We start from the raw sequence: 19,028 nt of genomic DNA, 5'->3' as shown, positions 1-19,028 counted from the left end.
CTGTCTTGATGATTACAGCTTTGTAATACATCTTGAAGTCTGGGATTATGATGCCTTCAGCTTTGGTTTTCTTTTTCAAGATTGCTTTGGCTATTTGGGGTCTTTTCTGGTTCCACACAAATTTTAAGATTGTTTGTTCTAGCTCCCTGAAGAGTTCTGGTGTTATTTTGATAGGAATTGCACTGAATATGTAGATTGCTTTGGATAGTACTGACATTTTAACAATATTTGTTTTTCCTATTGAGGAGCATGGAATATATTTCCATTTTTTTGTGTCTTCTTCAATTTCTTTCATAAGCTTTCTATAGTTTCTGGTGTGTATAGATTTTTTCATTTCTTTGGTTAGATTTGTTCCTAGGCATTTTATAGTTTTTGGTGCAATTGTAAATGTGATTGATTTCTTGATTTCTCTTTCTGTTGCTTCATTATTGGTGTATAGGAATGCAACCGATTTCTGTGCATTGATTTTATATCCTGTAACTTTGCTGAATTCATGGATTGGTTTTAGCAGTTTTTTGGTGGAATATTTTGGGTTTTCCATATAGAGTATCATGTCATCTGTGAAGAGTGAAAGTTTGACCTCCTCCTGGCTGATTTAGATGCCTTTTATTCCTTTCTGTTGTCTGATTGCTGAGGCTAAGACTTTCAATACTATGTTGAATAACAGCGGTGAGAGTGGACATCCCTGTCGTGTTCCTGACCTTAGGGGGAAAGCTCTCAGCTTTTCCCCATTGAGGATGATATTAGCAGTGGGTCTTTCATATATGGCTTTTATGACCTGCAGGTATGATCCTTCTATCCCTACTTTCTTGAGGGTTTTTATCAAGAAAGGATGCTGTATTTTTTCAAATGCTTTTCTGCATCTATTGAGAGGATGATATGGTTCTTGCCTTTTTTTTTATTGATGTGATGAATCATGGTAACTGTTTTGCGGATATTGAACCAGCCCTGCATCCCAGGTATAAATCCTATTTGGTCGTGGTGAATAATTTTTTAAATGTATTGTTTGATCCAGTTGGCTAGTATATAATTTCTATTTTAAAGGAGATATGACAAAAGTTAAAAACTACCTGCTTGATGTAGTAATCAAAGCAGTATGGTACTGTAATAGACACATAGATTAATAGAACAGAATAGGAAACCCAGAAATGAACCCACAATTATATGGTCAATTAATCTTTGACAAAGCAAGAAAGAATAACCAGTAGGAAAAAGAATGCCTCTTTAACAAATGGGGTTGGAAAACTGGACAGCAACATGCATAAGAATGAAATTGGACCACTTTCTTACACCATACACAAGAATAAATTAAAAATGGATTAAAGACTTAAATGTGAGACCTAAAACCATAAAAATCCTAGAAGAGAACACAGGCAGTAACTTCTCTGACATTGGCCATAGCAACTTCTCTCTAGGTATGTCTCGTGAGGCAAGGGAAACAAAATAAAAAATAAACTATTGGGACTACATCAAAATAAAAATCTTCTTCACAGCAAAGGAAACAATGAACACAACTAAAAGGCAACCTACAGAATAGGAGAAGATAATTGCAAATGACATATCTGATAAAGGGTTAGTATCCAAAATATGTAAAGAACTTATAAAACTTAACACATAAAAGCAAATAATCTGATTAAAAAATGAGTGGAAGACATGAAGAGACATTTTCCCAAAGAAGACATACTGATGGACAACAGACACATGAAAAGATGGTCAACATCACTCATCATCAGGGAAATGCAAGTCAAAACTATAATGAGGTATCACCTCACACCTGTCAGAATGGCTAAAATTAATGACACAGGAAACAACAGGTGTTGGTGAGGATGTGGAGAAAGGGGAACCCTCTGGCCTTGTTGGTGGGAATGCAAACTGGTACATCCACTCTGGAAAACAGTATGGAGGTTCCTGAAAAGGTTACAAATAAAACTGCCCTAAAGTCCAGCAATTGTGCTACTAGGTATTTACCCAAAGAATACAAAAATGCTAATTCAAATGAATACATGCACCCCGATGTTTATAGCAGTATTATCTACAGTAGCCAAATTATGGAAATAGCACAAGTGTCCACTGACTGATGAATTGAGAAAGAAGATGTGATATGGATGGAGCTAGAGAGTACTAGACTAAGCAAAATAAGTCAGTCAGAGAAAGACAAATACCATATGATTTCACTCACATGTGGAATTTAAGAAACAAAGCAAACAAGCAAAAGGAAAGAGAAAGAGAGAGAGAAAGACAAACCAAGAAACAGATTCTTATCTATAGACAACAAACTGATGGTACCAGAGGGGAGGGGGTATAGGTGAAATAGAGGCTGGGGATTACTGACATTTTGGAAAAGGCAAAACTAAAAAGACAATAGAAATATTAGTGGTTGCCAGTGCTTAGGGCAGAGGCAATGATGAAGAGGCAAAGAACAGAGGATTTTTAGAGCAGTTAAACTATTCTGTATAATACTGTAATCTATGGGGATCTATGTCATTATACATTTGTCAAAACCCATAGAATGTACAGCACCAAGATGAAGTCTAACGTAAACTATGGACTTTGAGTGATAATGGTATATGTAAATGGAGGTTCATCAATTACAGCAAATGTACTACTCTGGTCCAAGAAAAAACTTGACAGTGGGGGAGGTTGTCCACATGTGGGGGCAGGGAATATATGGGAACACTCTGTACTTTCCCCTCAATTTTGTTGTGAACCTAAACCTGCTCTTTAAAAAAAAAAACTATTAGAAAAAAACATACATGCTTAAAAGTCAAATTTACTTTCTTAAATACATAATATCTTGGTGAGTGCCCAGGCCCAATGGAGAAAGATTTCCTCACTGATCCCAGCTCTTGGCTTCTTTTCCACCTTTGCTCAGATCAGGTCCTCAGGAGGCCAGACTATTCCTCAGTTTCTTTACAGTAGCAACATAGGTTTTCCATGTGGGCCATGGTACTTCAAGCCACCAGAGTACCCTAGTGCTCAGAGAAGTGGCAGGCGGTGGCTGAAACCAGTCTTTTTGGCCCACTCTGGGATTGGCGTACTATGAAGCTCCAGAAATCTTAACCGAACCATTTTGGTTAAAGCGTTTTAATGAAAAATCATTAATTTCACTCTTTTTTCTTTCTATGTAGGAAAACAGAAACAAATAGGTATTTAAAACTGGTTTTGTAGTTTCTTTTTCTTTCTTTTTTTTTAGTCCTAAGGAGTGGACCATATTGCCATGTTGCCTACTTTTGTGTTTTGGAACTTATTCTGTCTTTGGGTACTCTTTGTATGTATGTTTGTATACTCTTCAAGTATGCAAGTGCTTATACAAGCTCTTGGACCAGTCCTGTTGGAGGTATATCAGAAACTTACTGACCCAACAATGGCAAAATGGATCTGCTCAATGAGAAGCTTCTTTGAAAAGACTGAAAGATCAGGGTAATACTTCAGCCTAGTTTTTCCATCACAGAGAAAATGATATTGAAACTCCAAAGCAAGAAACATCTTCCCTGACTGAGACATAGGATGGGGATAGCTTTTAGGCCAAGAATAGGGTACTGACATCTTTCAGAAGGTAGTGTACCTAGTCCCCACAAGCTGTCTCAGGACTTAATTCATCAGGACTTAATTTACAGATGATCAGTGATTTGATAAAGGAGAGCAAAAAAAGGACAAAGGAGGACAGGGAAAAGAGTAAGGAAGAATGAAGAAAAGAGATGTAAATTTAATTGTATGAAAGAGGGAGCAAGAAAGAAAAATAAAAACAACTTTCATACGCTGCTAGAGAAGCAATTTCATGGATCATCACCAAAACACAATCTCTATTTCTTGTTCCACAGAAGCTACAATACTCGAGAAGATCACAGGTGATTGAATAAATCAATGAACAAACAGCATTGAAAGAACATATAAAAATCCTACTCCCTTTTTTTCTTCTAAATTTATTTATTTACTTATTTATTTAATTTTTAAATTAAATGTTTATTTACTTGAGAGAGGGAGAGAGAGAGAGGGAGGGAGGGGGAGGAGCAGAGAGAGGAGGGACAGAGGATCCCAAGTGTGCTCTGTACTGAGAGCAGACAGCCTGATGTGAGACTTGAACTCACAAACTGTGAGATCATGACCTGAGCTGAAGTCAGATGCTTAACTGACTGAGCCACCCTGGTGCCCCTTTTCTTCTAATTTTAGAAAAGACATGAGAGCAATTTCATAAAATCAGGAGCTTAACTTACCCTTTTTCTTGTTTTTAACTGGACCTGTTAAAAAAAGAAAATGGAAAATTAAGTCACTGGACATTAACAGAGAGTGTTTATTCTCCAAGACAGTCACAGGAGAAACTCCCATGACATTGTAGAGTTGGAGGGAGCTGCACACCAAGGGTCAGGTTATTGGCAAGGTATCTCCCAACTATCAGACCTCCCCAGTTTGTTTGTGTTTTTTGACTACTGTAACAAGAAAGTTATAAGAAAGATTCTTCCTTAGAAAAATCTTTCAGGCTCAGTCTTTGCAGCGAGGGAATGGGTACTTCTTCATGGGGATGAAATGCCCATAAACACAGAACTCAACAACCATTCCTGAGATTGAAGACTCGTGCATTCAGATGAAGAACTGATATGAAATCTCATGCATTGAAGCTAAATGGAAAAAAGGGTCATTTTCATGGAAGGAGCAGAAGCAGCAGCAGTTTACTTTTTAGTCACTTACTGTGATTTAAATTGTTAGTTATTAAAACAGTGTGACCATAATACATTCATGTGGGGACCACATGCACTCCCACTGTAATTTACTATAAGTTAACAGACACTTTTAAAGAAGTGTCAACAGTTTCACTGAAAATGAGATCACAGGCATTTTCTTGGAAATTACTTCTAAAGAAAACAATTCTCATCAATTGAGGACACTCAGGAAACCCAAGGCTTTTCTTATATGGTTAGGTAACGACCACTCCCCAGACACAATTTAGGTATCTCCCAGACATGTTTTTCCCTCCTGGGGACCCAATTCTCTTCATTCTGTAGGTGGATTTGATTTTCTTCAGATACAGGTGTTTAAAATCTGTTCCAAACTCCCATGAAGACACTATTGGACAATATTAAACCACTGTCAGTGCCTTCAGGAGCTTACAAAAAGAACACCAAGCATTTGCATATTGTTTTATAGTCTATAAAACCAATTTTCATGTATCATCTCATTTTATCCTTGCAACAAGCCTAGAATGATCTTTATAAGAGCAGGCTCTAACAGAGGCAGGCTCAATCTGAAGTCAATCTGGAGGGCCACCAGTGTGGCCATGAAACCTTATAGAGGTCCCTTGAAACCAATGTCTGTGTAGACTCCCCTTGCAAAATAATTTTATTTTCATAATTTTCCTGCTAAATTTCATGTGTAACAGTAGGAATTATTATGTGCAGGGGGTGTTTTAGGTTGGGTTTAGCAACCTGCACACTTAAGGTCATAACTCTCCATTCTTTTTCCTCCTCCCAGTCCTTTGTATTCTTTCTCTGGGGCTTATCCTTTATGTTTCTAATGGCATTGACAGCTCTTGACAATGTGCAGGGAGGTTCTGGCAGGGAAGTATGGCTACACAAATACTGCCGACTAAGAGGCAGCACTCAACATGAGAAGGGCCATGTCCTTGACCAAAAAAGCTATTTGAGGAACACTTTACACAGAAAAGCCCAGTCCCATCAGCCAGCTACCAGCCAGCTGCTCAGCTACCTCAGCCTGGCAGAATGGTGATATGGTAGCCATTGCAGCAACACTGCACTCATAGACAAGTTGTGCTAGCCCTGGACAAGTTTCTGACCATTTTAGCTGGCTAGAGGTAGCATTGTTACATCATACTTCAAAGCAGGTTTTGAGGAAATCAGACCATCACCAAGCAACCAGCCCTCACCAAGCATGACTATGGAAGGCAGCACAGTAAATAATGAAACACAACTCTATCCTGAAAGAACTTACAATTGGATACGAAAATACTAAAGGGGGAGACCTAAGGGAATATACTGGCCAGTTGAAAAAAAAAGCTTCCTGGAGAAAGTCTGAACTAAATCAACAACAGAAAAGAGGGAAAGGGAAGTTTAAAAAAATGTTCTAACTTCTATTGTGTTTATATTGTACATATATAAATGCATACATATGTACATAAAAAGGAAGAGAAAAAAGAAAAAAATATTTTTTAAACACAACTATTTTTATTCCATTCTTTTCTTCTTTTTTTCAGTGATTCTTATTTTTAACTGAAGTATAGTTGACACAATGTTACATTAGTTTCAGGTGTATGACAGTGATTGGACAACTCTATAAGTTATGTTCACCACAAGTGTAGCTACCATCTGTCACCATACATCTCTATTAAGATATTATTGACTATACTCCCTATGCTGTATCTTTTTATTTTTTAAATTTTTAATGTTTATTTTTGAGAGAGAGAGAAAGAGAGTGCGACAGGGGAGGGTCCGAGAGAGAGGGAGACACAGAATCCGAAGCAGGCTCCAGGCTCCGAGCCTTCAGCACAGGGCCTGATTCCCTATGCTGTATCTTTTACCCCTGTGACTTATTCATTCCATAACTGGAAGCCTGTATCTTCCACTCCCCTTCAACCATTGCCCATCGCCCTACCTCTCTTGCCTCTGGCAACTCTCACCTTGTTTTCTGTATTTATAGCTCTGATTCTGCTCTTTGTTTATTTATTAATTAGTTTTACTTTTAGATTCCACATGTAAGTGAAATCTATGGTATTTATCTTTCCTTGTCCGACTTATTTCACTTAGCATCATTATACCTTCTAGGACCATCAATGTCACAATTTGCAGGATCACACTCTTCTGTGGCTGAGTAATATTATTTCTTATTGTTTTGATTCTAGTGATTCTGACAAGTGGTATCTTCTTGTGTTTTTGATTTATATTTCCTTAGTGATTAGTGATGTTGAGCATCTTTTCATGTGTCTCTTGGCTATCTGTATGTCTTCTATGGAAAAATGTCTATTCAGGTCACCTGCCCATTTTAAATTATATTTTTTGGGGGTTGAATTGTAAAAGTTCTTTTTTTAAGTTTTTATTTTAGTTTCAGTTAGTAAAATACAGTGTTATATTAGTTTCAGGTATACAATATAGTGATTCAATAATTCTATACATCACCTGAAGCTCATCATGACAACTACACTCCCTAGTCCCCATCACTTATTTAACCCATCCCCTCACCCCCTACCCTTGGGTAACCATCAGTTTGTTGACTATAGTTAAGAGTTTGTTTCTTGGAAACAACAGGTTTTGGCCAGGATGTGTAGAAAGGGAAACCCTCTTGCACTGTTGGTGGGAATGTAAACTGGTGCAGCTACTCTGGAAAACAGTATGGAGGCTCCTCAAAGTTAAAAATAGAACTACCCTATGATCCAGATATTGCACTACTAGGTATTTACCCAAAGGATACACAACTATATATTTGAAGAGATATACACACTCTGAGGTTTATAGCAGCATTATCAACAATAGCCAAACTATGGAAAGAGCTCGACTATCCATCAAGTGATAAATGGCTAAAGAAGATGGGGTATGTGTGTGTGTGTGTGTGTGTGTGTGTGTGTGTATGATGGAATATATATATATATATTTATATATATATATATTTTATATATATATATATATATTTCTGCCCATATATATATATATATGATGGAATATTACTCAGCCATCAAAAAGAATGAAACCTTGCCATTCTATGTGTGTGTGTGTGTGTATATATATGATGGAATATATATATATATATATATATATATGATGGAATATATATATATGGTGGAATATATATATATATGATGGAATATATATATATATGATGGAATATATATATATATATATGATGGAATATATATATATGATGGAATATATATATATATGATGGAATATATATATATATATATGATGGAATATATATATATGATGGAATATATATATATATGATGGAATATATATATATATATGATGGAATATATATATATATGATGGAATATATATAAATATGATGGAATATTACTCAGCCATCAAAAAGAATGAAACCTTGCCATTGGCAATGACATGGATGGACCTAGACAATGCTAAGCAAAGTAAGTCAGGCAGAGAAAGAAAAATACCATATGATTTCACTCATATGTGGAATTTAAGAAGCAAATAGATGAACATAGGGGAGAGGGAAACAAAAAAGAAAAATGAGAGAGGGAAACAAACAAGAAGAGATTCTTAGAGAACAAACTGAGGGTTGACGGAGGGAGGTGGGTAGAGGATGGGCTAAATGGGTGATGGGCATTAAGGATGACAATTGCTGGGATGAGCACTGGGTGCTGTATGCAAGTGATGAATCACTGAATTCTACTCCCGAAACCACTGTATGTTAACTAGAATTTAAATACAAAGCTAAAAAGAAAAAAAAAGTTTATTTCTTAGTTTGTCTTTCTTTCTTTTACCCCTTTGCTCATTTGTTTTGTTTTGTATCTCATCATGGTTTTGATTTGCATTTCTCTGATGATGAGCGATGTTGAGCATCTTTTCATGTGTCTGTTAGCCATCTGGATGTCTTCTTTGGAAAAATGTCTATTCATATTTTCTGCCCATTTCTTAACTGTATTATTTGTTTTTTGGGTGGGGAGTTTGATAAGTTCTTTATATATTTTGGATACTAACCCTTTATTAGATAAGTTCTTTATATATTTTGGATACTAACCCTTTATTAGGTATATCATTTGTACATATCTTCTCCCATATCTTCATCCCAGTCTGTAGACTGCCTTTTAGTTTTGTTAGTTCTTTCCTTTGCTGTGCAGCTTTTTATCTTGATGAAGTCCCAGTACTTAATTTTTGCTTTTGTTTCTCCTGCCTCTGGCAACATGTCTAGTAAGAAGTTACTATGGCTGAGGTAAAAGAGATTGCTGCCTATGTTCTCCTTTAAGATTTTGATGGTTTCCTGTCTCACATGTAGGTCTTTAAGCTATTTTGAATTTATTTTTGTGTATGGTGTAAGAAAGTGGTCCAGTTTCATTCTTTTGCATGTTGTTGTCCAGTTTTCCCAACACCATTTGTTAAAGCAACTTTTTTCCATTGGATATTCTTTCCTGCTTTGGCGAAGATTAGTTGACCATACAGTTGTGGGTCCATTTCTGGGTTGTCTATTCTGTTCTGTTGATTTTTGTGTCTATTTTTGTGCCAATACCATACTGTTTTGATTATTATAGATTTGTGATATAACTTGAAGTCCTAATTGTGATACCTCCTGCTTTGCTTGTCTTCTTCAAGATTGCTTTGGCTATTCAAGGTTTTTTTGTGGTTCCATACAAATTTTGGGATTGTTTGTTCTATTTCAGTGAAAAATGCTATTGATGATTTGATAGGGATTGCATTAAATGTGTAGATTGCTTTCGGTAGTATAGACATTTTGAGAATATTTGTTCTTGGGGCACCTGGATGCCTGAGTTGGTTAAGTGTCTTACTTCGGCTCAGGTCAAGAGCTCACAGTTTGTGAGTTTGAGCTCTGTGTTGGGTTCTCTGCTGTCAGTGTGGAACCTGCTTCGGATGCTCTGTCTTCCTTTCTCTCTGCTCCCATCCCACACTCTCTCTCAAAATAAACATTTAAAAAGTTAAAAAAGTAATATTTGTTCTTCTAATCCACAAGCAGGACTGTATTTCCATTTCTTTGTGTCATCTTATATTTCTTTTATCAGTGTTGTACACTTTTCTGAGTACAGATCTCTTATCTCTTTGGATAGGTTTATTCTGAGGTATCTTATTATTTTTGGTGCACTTGTAAATGGTATTGTTTTTTAAATTTCTCTTGCTGATGCTTCATTATTGCTTTATAGAAATGCAACAGATTTATGTATGTTGATTTTGTATCTTGTGAATTACTGAATTTATCTACCAGCTTTAGCAGTTTTTTAGTGGAATCTTTCAGGTTTTCTACATAGAGTATCATGTCATCTGCAAACAGTGAAAGTTTTACTTCTTCCTTGCTGATTTGGATGGCTTTTATTTCTTTTTGTTGTCTGATTGCTGGGGCTAGGATTTCCAGTACTATGTTGAATGAAAGTGGTGAGAGTGAACATCCTTGTTTATTCCTGACCATAGAGGAAAAGCACTGCTTTTCTCCATTAAGGATGCTATTACCTGTGGGTTTTTCATATATGGCTTTCATTATGTTGAGGTATATTCCCTGTAACCCTACTTTCTTTAAGGGTTTTTATCATGAATGGATGTATTTGTCAAATGCTTTTTCTGCATCTATTAAAATGATCATATGGTTTTTCTCCTTTCTTTTATTAATGTGATGTATCATGTTGATTGATTTATCAGTATTGAATCACCTTTGCAACCCAGGAAAAAAATCCCACTTGATAGTGGAGATTATTTTTTTAATGTATTGTTGGATTTGGTTTGCTAGTACTTTACTGAGGATTTTTGCATCTATGTTCATTGGGGATATTGGCCTGTAGTTCTCTTTTTCTTGTAGTGTTTTTATCTGGTTTTGGTATCAGATAATGCTTGCCTCATACAATGAATTTGGAAGTTTTCCTTCCATTTCTAGTTTTTGGAATAGTTTAGGAGTAATAGCTATTAACTCTTCTTTGAATGTTTGGTAGAATTCGCCTGTGAAGCCATCTCGTCCTGGACTTTTGTTTATTGGGAGTTCTTTGATTACTAATTCAATTTCTCTGCTGGTTGTTGGTATGTTCAAATTTTCTATTTCTTCATGTGTCAGTTTTGGTAATTTATTTGTTTCTAGGAATTTATCCTTTTCTTCTAGGTTGTCCAGATTGTTGGTATACAGTTTTTCAAATATTCTCTTATAATTGTTTGTATTTCTGTGTGTTGGTTGTTATTTCTCCTCTCTCACTTGTAATTTTATTTATTTGGCTAGAAGTTTATCAATTACATTGATCTTTAAAAAAAAAAACAGCCCCTGGTTTCATTGATCTTTTGAACTGTTATTTTTCTTCATTTCCATTTTATTTATTTCTGCTATAATCTTTATTTTTATTATCTTCCTTCTGTTGGTTTTAGTTTTTGTGTATTGTTCTTTCTCTAGCACTTTTAGTTATATATTTATGTTGTTTTTTGAGCTTTATCTTCCTTTTTAATGTTGGCATGTATTGCTATCAATGTGCCTCTTAGAACTGCTTTTGCCTCATCCCAAAGGTTTTGAATCATTGTGTCTTCATTTAAATTTGCTTACATGTACTTAAAAATTGTTTAAAAAATTTAATGTTTATTCTTGAGAAACACACAGAGTGCAAGTGGGGAGGGGCAGAGAGAGAGAGAGAGAGAGAGAGAGAGAAAGAGAGAGGGAGGCACAGAATCCAAAGCAGGCTCCAGGTCTGAGTTGTCAGCACAGAGCCCAACTCGGGGCTTGAATTCACCAACCACGAGATCATGACCTGAGCCGAAGTTGGACACTTAACTGACTGAGCCACCAGGCAGCCCTAAAATATTTTTTTAATGTTTGTTTATTTTTGAGAGAGAGACAGAGCATGAGTGGGGGAGGGGCAGAGAGAGATGGAGACACAGAATCTGAAGCAGGTTCCAGGCTCCAAGCTGTCACCACAGAGCCCAACGTGGGGCTCGAACTCACGAACCATGAGATCATGACCTGTGGTGAAGCTTAACTGACTGAGCCACCCAGGCACCCCTTACATGCACTTTTTCATTTCTTCTTTTATTTCTTGGCTGATTCATTCATTGTTTAGTAGCATGTTTTTTTATCTCCATGTACTTGTGGTCTTTCCAGATTTTTTTCTTGTGGTTGACTTCTAGTTTCTTAGCATTGTGGTCAGAAAAGATGCATGGTATGAATTCTATCTTTTTAAATTTGTTGAGGTTTCTGTTGTAGACTAATATATGATCTATTTTAGATAATGTTCCATGTGCAGCTGAAAAGAATGTGTATTCTGCTGTTTTAGGATGGAATGTTCTGAATACATCTTATATCCATCTGTTACAGTGTATCTTTCAAAGCCATTGTTTCCTTGTTTATTTTCTGCTTAGATGATCTGTCCATTGATATATGTGGGGTGTTAAAGTGCCCTATTAATATTGTATTATTATTGGTTAGTTACTTTGTATTTGTTATTAACTGTTTCACATATTTGGGTGCTTTCTTGATGGGTGCATAAATATTTACAATTGTTATAGCTTCTTGTTGGATTGCCCATTTATTGTTATATAGTGTTCTTCTTTATCTATTGTTACAGTCTTTGTTTTAAAGTCTATTTTGCCTGATATAAGTATTGCTACCTTGGCTTTCATTTGACAATAATTTGGATGATAAATATTTCTGCATCTATTCACTTCCACTCTGAAGCTGTCTTTAGGCCTAAAATGGGACTCCTAGGGGTGCCTGGGTGACTTAGTCTGACTTGGCTCAGGTCATGATCTCACAGCTCATGAGTTCAAGCCCCACACTGGGCTCTGTGCTGACAGCTCAGAGTCTGGAGCCTGCTTCAGATTCTGTGTCTCCATCTCTCTCTGCCCTTCCCCCACTCTTTCTTTTTTTCTCTCAAAAATAAACCTTAAAAAATTTACAAATAAAATAAGTCTCCTGTAATCAGCATATAGATGGGTCATGTTTTTTTCTTTTACCCATTCTGTCACTCTATGTCTTTTTATTTGAGCATTTAGTCCATTTCCAGTCAAAGTAATTATTAATAGATATATATTTATTGCCATTTTATTACTAGTTTGTGGTTGTTTCTGAAGATTTTCTGTGATACTGTCTTGTCTTTCTCTTTCATTTTTGCTGAATTTCTGTGGTGATATATTTGGATTTCTTTCTCCTTATTGTTTGCATATTTATTAGTATTTTTGATATATGGTTACCATTTGGTTTGTATATAATCTTTTTTGCATATAGCAGTCTATATTAAGCTGATGGTTGTTTAAGGTTAAACCCATTCTCCACTCCTCTCATCCTCATGTTTTAGGTATATGGCATCATATTTTATATCCTTTTACTTTGTGAGTTTTTTGACTGATATCTATAGAAATATTTATTTTTACTGCTTTCGTGTTTCCTACCTTCATGCTGCCACTTTTGTTCTTTCCTTTTGACTCAAAGAGTCCCCTTTTATATTTCTTATAGGGCTGGTTCAGTGGTCATGAACTCCTTTAGTTTTTATTTGTCTAAGAAACTTTTTATCTCATCTTCTATTCTTAATATAGCCTTGCTGGATACAGTATTCTTGGTTTCAGATTTTTCCCATTCAGCACGTTGAATGTATCAGGACCCTCCCTTCTGGCTTGGGATGTTTCTGCTGAAAAATCAGCTGGTAGCTTTGTGGGGTTTCTTTTTTTATGTAACTGCTTTCTTTTTTTCTTGCAGCTTTAAAAGTTTTTTCTTTGTCAGTATATTTTACCATTTAAATTTTTAAAATTTGTTTATTTATTGTTGAGCAATAGAAACAGAGTGTGAGTGGGGGATGGGCAGAGAGAGAGGGAGACACAGAATGCGAAGAGGAGCCAGGCTCTGAACTGTCAGCACAGAGCCTGATGCAGGGCTCAAACTTACAAGCTGTGAGATCATGACCTGAGCCAAAGTCGGATGCTCAACCAACTGAGCCTCCCAGGTGCCCCTTCCATTTTGATTATAATATGTCTTGGGTGGATTTGGCTTTGTTGATTTTGTTTGGGGTTTTCTGTGCTTTCTGGATCTGGATATATGTTTCTTTCCCCAGATTAGGGAAAGGAAGTTTTTAGCTATCATCTCTTCAAATAATTTTTCTGCCCTCTTTTTTCTTCTTCTTCTGGGATTCCTATAATGCCAATGTGATTACATTTGATGGATTCACTGAGTTCTCTAAGTCTATTCTCATTATTCATAATTCTTTTTTCTTTTTTTTTCCAGCTTGATTATTTTCCATTACTCCATCTTCTAAGTCATTAGTTCATTCCTCTGCTTCTTCTAGCCTGCTGTTCATTCCATCAAATGTGTTTCTCATTTTGTTTATTGAGCCTTTTATCTCTGGTATGTTATTGTTTATCTCTGTGTCAAGGGTCTCACTGATGTTGTCCACTCTTTTCTCTAGTCCAGTATCTTTATGATAATTACTTTAAATTCTCTATCAGGTATGTTACTCATATCTGTTTTATTTAGATCTCTGTTCATGGCCATTTTCTGTTCTTTCATCTGGGACAGATTCCTCTGTCTTCTCATTTTGTCTAAGTCTCTGTGCCTGCTTCTGTATGTTAGGAAAGTCAGCTACTTTTCCTGTTGTTGAGAGTAATGGCCTTATTTAGAAGACGACTTATAGTGCCCTGCACTGTGTCCTTTGTTCCCCAGGTCCTGGCACTACAGGGAATGTCTCCAATGTGTGCTGTGTGTACTCAGCTATTGTGTCCTGGCTGCTTTATCCTTCTGGCCAGTCATCTGCAGAGGATGCCTTTGCCTGTTATAGGTGATGTTTGCTTCCTGGCCTGAATATGGTGTGTTTTAACCAGGTGTGCTTGGTGTATTTGTGAAATGAGACCTGTCACTACTGCTGCTGGAAACAAGGTCCTGCAAAACTTTTGGGTCAGGAGACATGGCATGGGCATGGGTTTAGGCTGGTCTTCTGGAGGAGGGGGCCATCTGTGCTGGGGCTGAGGCAAGTATGGCTAGGAAGGGTGGTTCCAACAGAGCATGAAGTATGGGGCCTGGTATAAGCAATGTGGGTAGCCAGTGTTGGCACTGTACTGGTTCCTACAGGTGGCTCTGTGTTTATGCTGAGGAGTGGTGGGGGTGGGGGAATGATGCCTATCAGTTCCTATGTTCCTGGAGGAGTGTCTCCATTAATACTGCCTCTCTGAGACAAGCTCTGAGATGAGCAAATAACCTCCCCACTATGTGCCTTGGGCCTTCTTCAGATTGCTGTTTACATACTATATGTTTTCACGCTGTTTGCTCTGCCGTCTCTCCAAGAGCAGCTCCAATGCCTCCAGACTCTTCCCTAGCAAGACCACTGACCTTAAGAATTCCAGGCTTTAATCCCCACTGGTTGCAATAACTCACAAAATTCAGCCCCCTTCATTTTCCAAGCCAATTGCTATGGGGAATTCATTTTCTTCATGCATTCTCCTGTATGTTAGTCTGTCTCTCACCCTTCTTCACAATTGTGGCTCCCTCCCTGATGCAGTGGCCATGATCTGTTTCTCTCCCAAACCATGTCTCTGTACTTCCTACCTTCTTCGATGTGGCCACTTTTCTATCTTTAGCTATGGAGTTTGTTCTGCTAGTCTTAAGATCAATTTCTGGGGTATTTATGATAATTTGATAGTTATCTAATTGTATTCATGGGATGAAGTGAGCCTAGGGCCATCCTACTCTGCCACCATTTTCCTGAATTCTAAGTTGTAGAAGTCCTTTATGTATTTTGGATATTAACTCCTTACCAGGTATATAATTTACAAATACCTTCATTAGGTTACCTTTTTGTTTTGTTTTTTATTTTCTTTGCTATGCAAAAGTTTTTTATTTTTATTAATTTTTTAATGTTTATTTATTTTTTGAGAAACAGAGAGACAGAGCACAAGGAGGGGAAAGGCGGAGAGAGAGAGAGAGAGACAGAGACAGAATCTGAAGCAGACTCCAGGCTCTGAGCTGTCAGAATAGGGCCCAACACAGGGCCTGAACTCACAAACTGTGAGATCATGGCCTGAGCTGAAGTTGGACACTTAACCCACTGAGACACCCAGGCACCCCCAGAAGTTTTTTATTTTCATGTAGTTCCAATCGTTTACTTTTGCTTTTGTTTCCCTTGCCTGAGGAGACATAGCCATAAATGTATTGCTATGGCTTATGTCCAAAAGAGTACTGTCTACACTGTCCTTTAGGAGCCTTATGGTTTCAAGCCTCACATTTAGGTCTGTAATCTATTTTGAGTTCATTTTTGTGTGTGGTTAATAAAGAGGTCCAGGGGCACCTGGGTGGTTCAGTCAGTTGGGCGTCCGACTATGGCTCAGGTCATGATCTCGTGGTTCGTGGGTTCGAGCCCTGTATTGGGCTCTGTGATGATAGCTCAGAGCCTGGAGCCTGCTTTGGATTCTGTGTCTCCCTCTGTCTCTGCTCCTCCCCCGCTTGTACTGTCTCTCTCTGTCTCTCAAAGGTAAATAAAGATTATAAAAAGAAAGAGGTCCAGCTTTATTCTCCTGCATTTAGCGGTCTAGTTTTCCCAACATCATTTATTGAAAAGATTGTCTTTTCTCCATTCTATACTCTTGCTTTATTCATGTAGCGTGGGTTTATTTCTGGACTCTCTATCCTGTTCCATTGATCTTTGTATCCATTTTTGTGTTGGAACCATACTGTTTTGATTACTGTAGCTTTGCAATATATCTTGAAATCTGGGATTGTGATACCTCCAGTTTTGTTCTTCATTCTCAAGATTGCTTTGGCTGTTCAAGGTCTTTTGTGGTTCTATAAAAATTTTAGGATTTTTTCTCCTAGTTCTGTGAAAAGTGCTACTGGTATTTTGATAGGGATTGCATTAAACTTGTAGATTGCTTTGGGTAGTATTGACATTTTAATTATATTAATTCTTCCAATTGATGAGTATGGTACATATTTCCATTTGTGTCATCTTCAATTTCCTTCATCAATGTCTTATAGTTTTCAGAGTGTAGGCCTTTTACTTTTTTGATTAAATTTATTCCTAATTTTTCTTTTTGATATAATTGTAAAGGGAATTGTTTTCTTACTGTCTCTTTGTGCTATTTCATTATTAGTGTATAGAAACACAACAGATTTCTGTATATTAGTTTTGTATCCTGCAACTTTATGAATTAATTTTAGTTCTAATAGTTTCTTGTGGAGTCTTTAGGGTTTTCTATGTATAGTATCCTATCATCTACATATAGTGTCAATTTAACTTCTTCCTTACCAATTTTGATGTCTTTTATTTTTTTCTTGTCTGATTTCTGTACTATATTGAATAAAACTGGTGAGAGCAGACATTCTTGTCTTTTCCTTAACTTAGAGGAAAAGCTTTCTGCTTTTAACCACTGCGTATGATGTTAGGTGTGGGTTTTTAAATATATGGCCTTTATTATGTTTAACTATGTTCCCTCTAAATCTACTTTGTTGTGAGTTATTAGCCATAAATGGATGCTGTATTTTGTCAAATGCTTTTACATGTACTGATGATCATATGGTTTGTATTCTTCTTGTTAATGTGACTTATCACATTAATTGATTTGCAAATATTGAATCACTTTGCATCCTGGGAATAAATCCCACTTGATTGTGGTCAATGATTTTTTAAATGTACTGTTGAATTTGGTTTGCTAATATTTTGTTGAGGATTTTAACATCTGTGTTCATCAGAGATATTGATATGAATGTTTTTTTTTGTAATGTGGTTTTGGTATCAGGGTAATGGTGACCTCGCAGAATGAATTTTGGTTTTCCTTCGTTGTCTATTTTTTTAATAGTTTGAGAAGAATAGGGCATTAATTGTTTTTAAAATGTTTTGCAGAATTCACCTGTGAATGAATCCATCTAGTCCTGTACTTTTGTTTGCTAGGAAGTTTACTTTATATTTTTAGAGAGAGTGAGAGAGAGAGCAAGAATGAGCAGGGGAGGGGGCAGAGGGAGAGAAAATCCCAAGCAGGCTCCATGCCCAGTGTGGAGCCAGACACAGGGCTCGATGCCACAACCATGAGATCATGACCTAAGCCAAAATCAAGAGTCAGTTGCTCAACTAACTGAGCCACCCAGATGTGCCTGTTAGGAGTCATTTTGTTTTTTTAATGTAAAAAAAATTTATTACATTTGTTTTTGAGAGAGTGAGACAGAGCGTGAGCAGAGGAGGGGCAGAGAAAGAAGGAGACACAGAATCTGAAGCAGGCTCCAGGGTCTGAGCAAGCATTCAGCACAGAGCCTGATGTGGGGCTTGAACCCACAAACCGTCAGATCATGACCTGAGCTGAAGTTGGACACTTAACTAACTGAGCCACCCAGGCACCCCTTTTTTTAAAAAAACAAATTGATTCACTTTCATTACTAGTAATTGGTCTGTTCAAATTTTCTATTTTTTCCTATTTGGTTTAGGAAGATTGTATGTTTTAAGAATTTATCCATTTCCCATAGGTTGTCCAAATTTTTGGCGTATAACTTCATACTACTGTCTTATAATTCTTTCTTTCTTTTTTAAGACAGAAAGAGAGTATGAGTGGGGGAGAGGGGCAGAGGAAGAAAGCGAATCCTAAACAGGCCCCACACTCATTGTGGAGCTGGATGTGGGGGCTCAATCCCATGACCCTGGGATCATGACCTGAGCTGAAATCAAGAGTTGAACTCTCAACAGGCACCCTGTCTTATAATTCTATTTTTGTAGTGTCAGTTGTTACTTCTCCATCATTTTTGGTTTTATTTACTAGGGTCCTCTTTTTTCTTGATGACTCTAACTAAAGGTTTATCAATTTTGTTTATCTTTTCAAAGAACCAGCTCTTGATTCACTGATCTTTCCTATTGTTTTTAAGTCTCTATTTCACTTATTCTGCTCTAATAGTTATTGTTTCATTTCTGCTGCTAGCTTTGGACTTTGTTCTTTTTCTAGCTACTTTAGGTGTAAGGTTAGATTGTTTATTTGACATTGTTCTTGTTTCTTGAGGTAGGCCTGTATTGTAAATTTCTCTCTTAGAACTCCTTTTGCTACCTCCCAAAGAATCTAGATTGTTGTGTTTTCATTTTTGTTGGCCTCTAGCTCTTTTTTGATTTCCTCTTTGATTTCTTCACTGACCCATTTGTTGATTAGTAGCATGTTGTTTAGCCTTCATGTGTTTGTGTTTTTTGCAATTTTTTTCTTCTAATTGACTTCTAATTTTATACCATTGTTGTTGGAAAAGATACTTGATGTGATTTCAATCTCTGAAATTTATTGAGATCCATTTTGTGGGATAACACGATTTATTCTGAGAAAGTTCCATGTGTACTTGAGAAGAAGAATTTGTGTTCTTCTGTTTGGGATGGAATGTTCTGTATATATCTGTTACATCCATCAGGTCTAATGTGTCATTCAAAGCCACTA

The 19,028-nt window shown here is 36.8% G+C and overlaps 1 protein-coding gene across 1 annotated transcript in view; it reads right to left on the bottom strand.

Moving 5' to 3' along the window:
- The window catches only part of EDA (ectodysplasin A), a 419,425-nt gene that overhangs the window by 16,779 nt on the left and 383,618 nt on the right, over positions 1-19,028 (bottom strand). Inside the window, exon 3 of the mRNA XM_049643905.1 lies at positions 4,215-4,238. Coding sequence (XP_049499862.1) covers positions 4,215-4,238 — 24 coding nt within the window. The remainder of the gene's footprint in view (positions 1-4,214; positions 4,239-19,028) is intronic.

Source organism: Panthera uncia, chromosome X, assembly GCF_023721935.1.
Source record: "Panthera uncia isolate 11264 chromosome X, Puncia_PCG_1.0, whole genome shotgun sequence".
NCBI lineage: Eukaryota > Metazoa > Chordata > Mammalia > Carnivora > Felidae > Panthera > Panthera uncia.
This window is presented reverse-complemented; position numbering and strand designations above follow the sequence as displayed.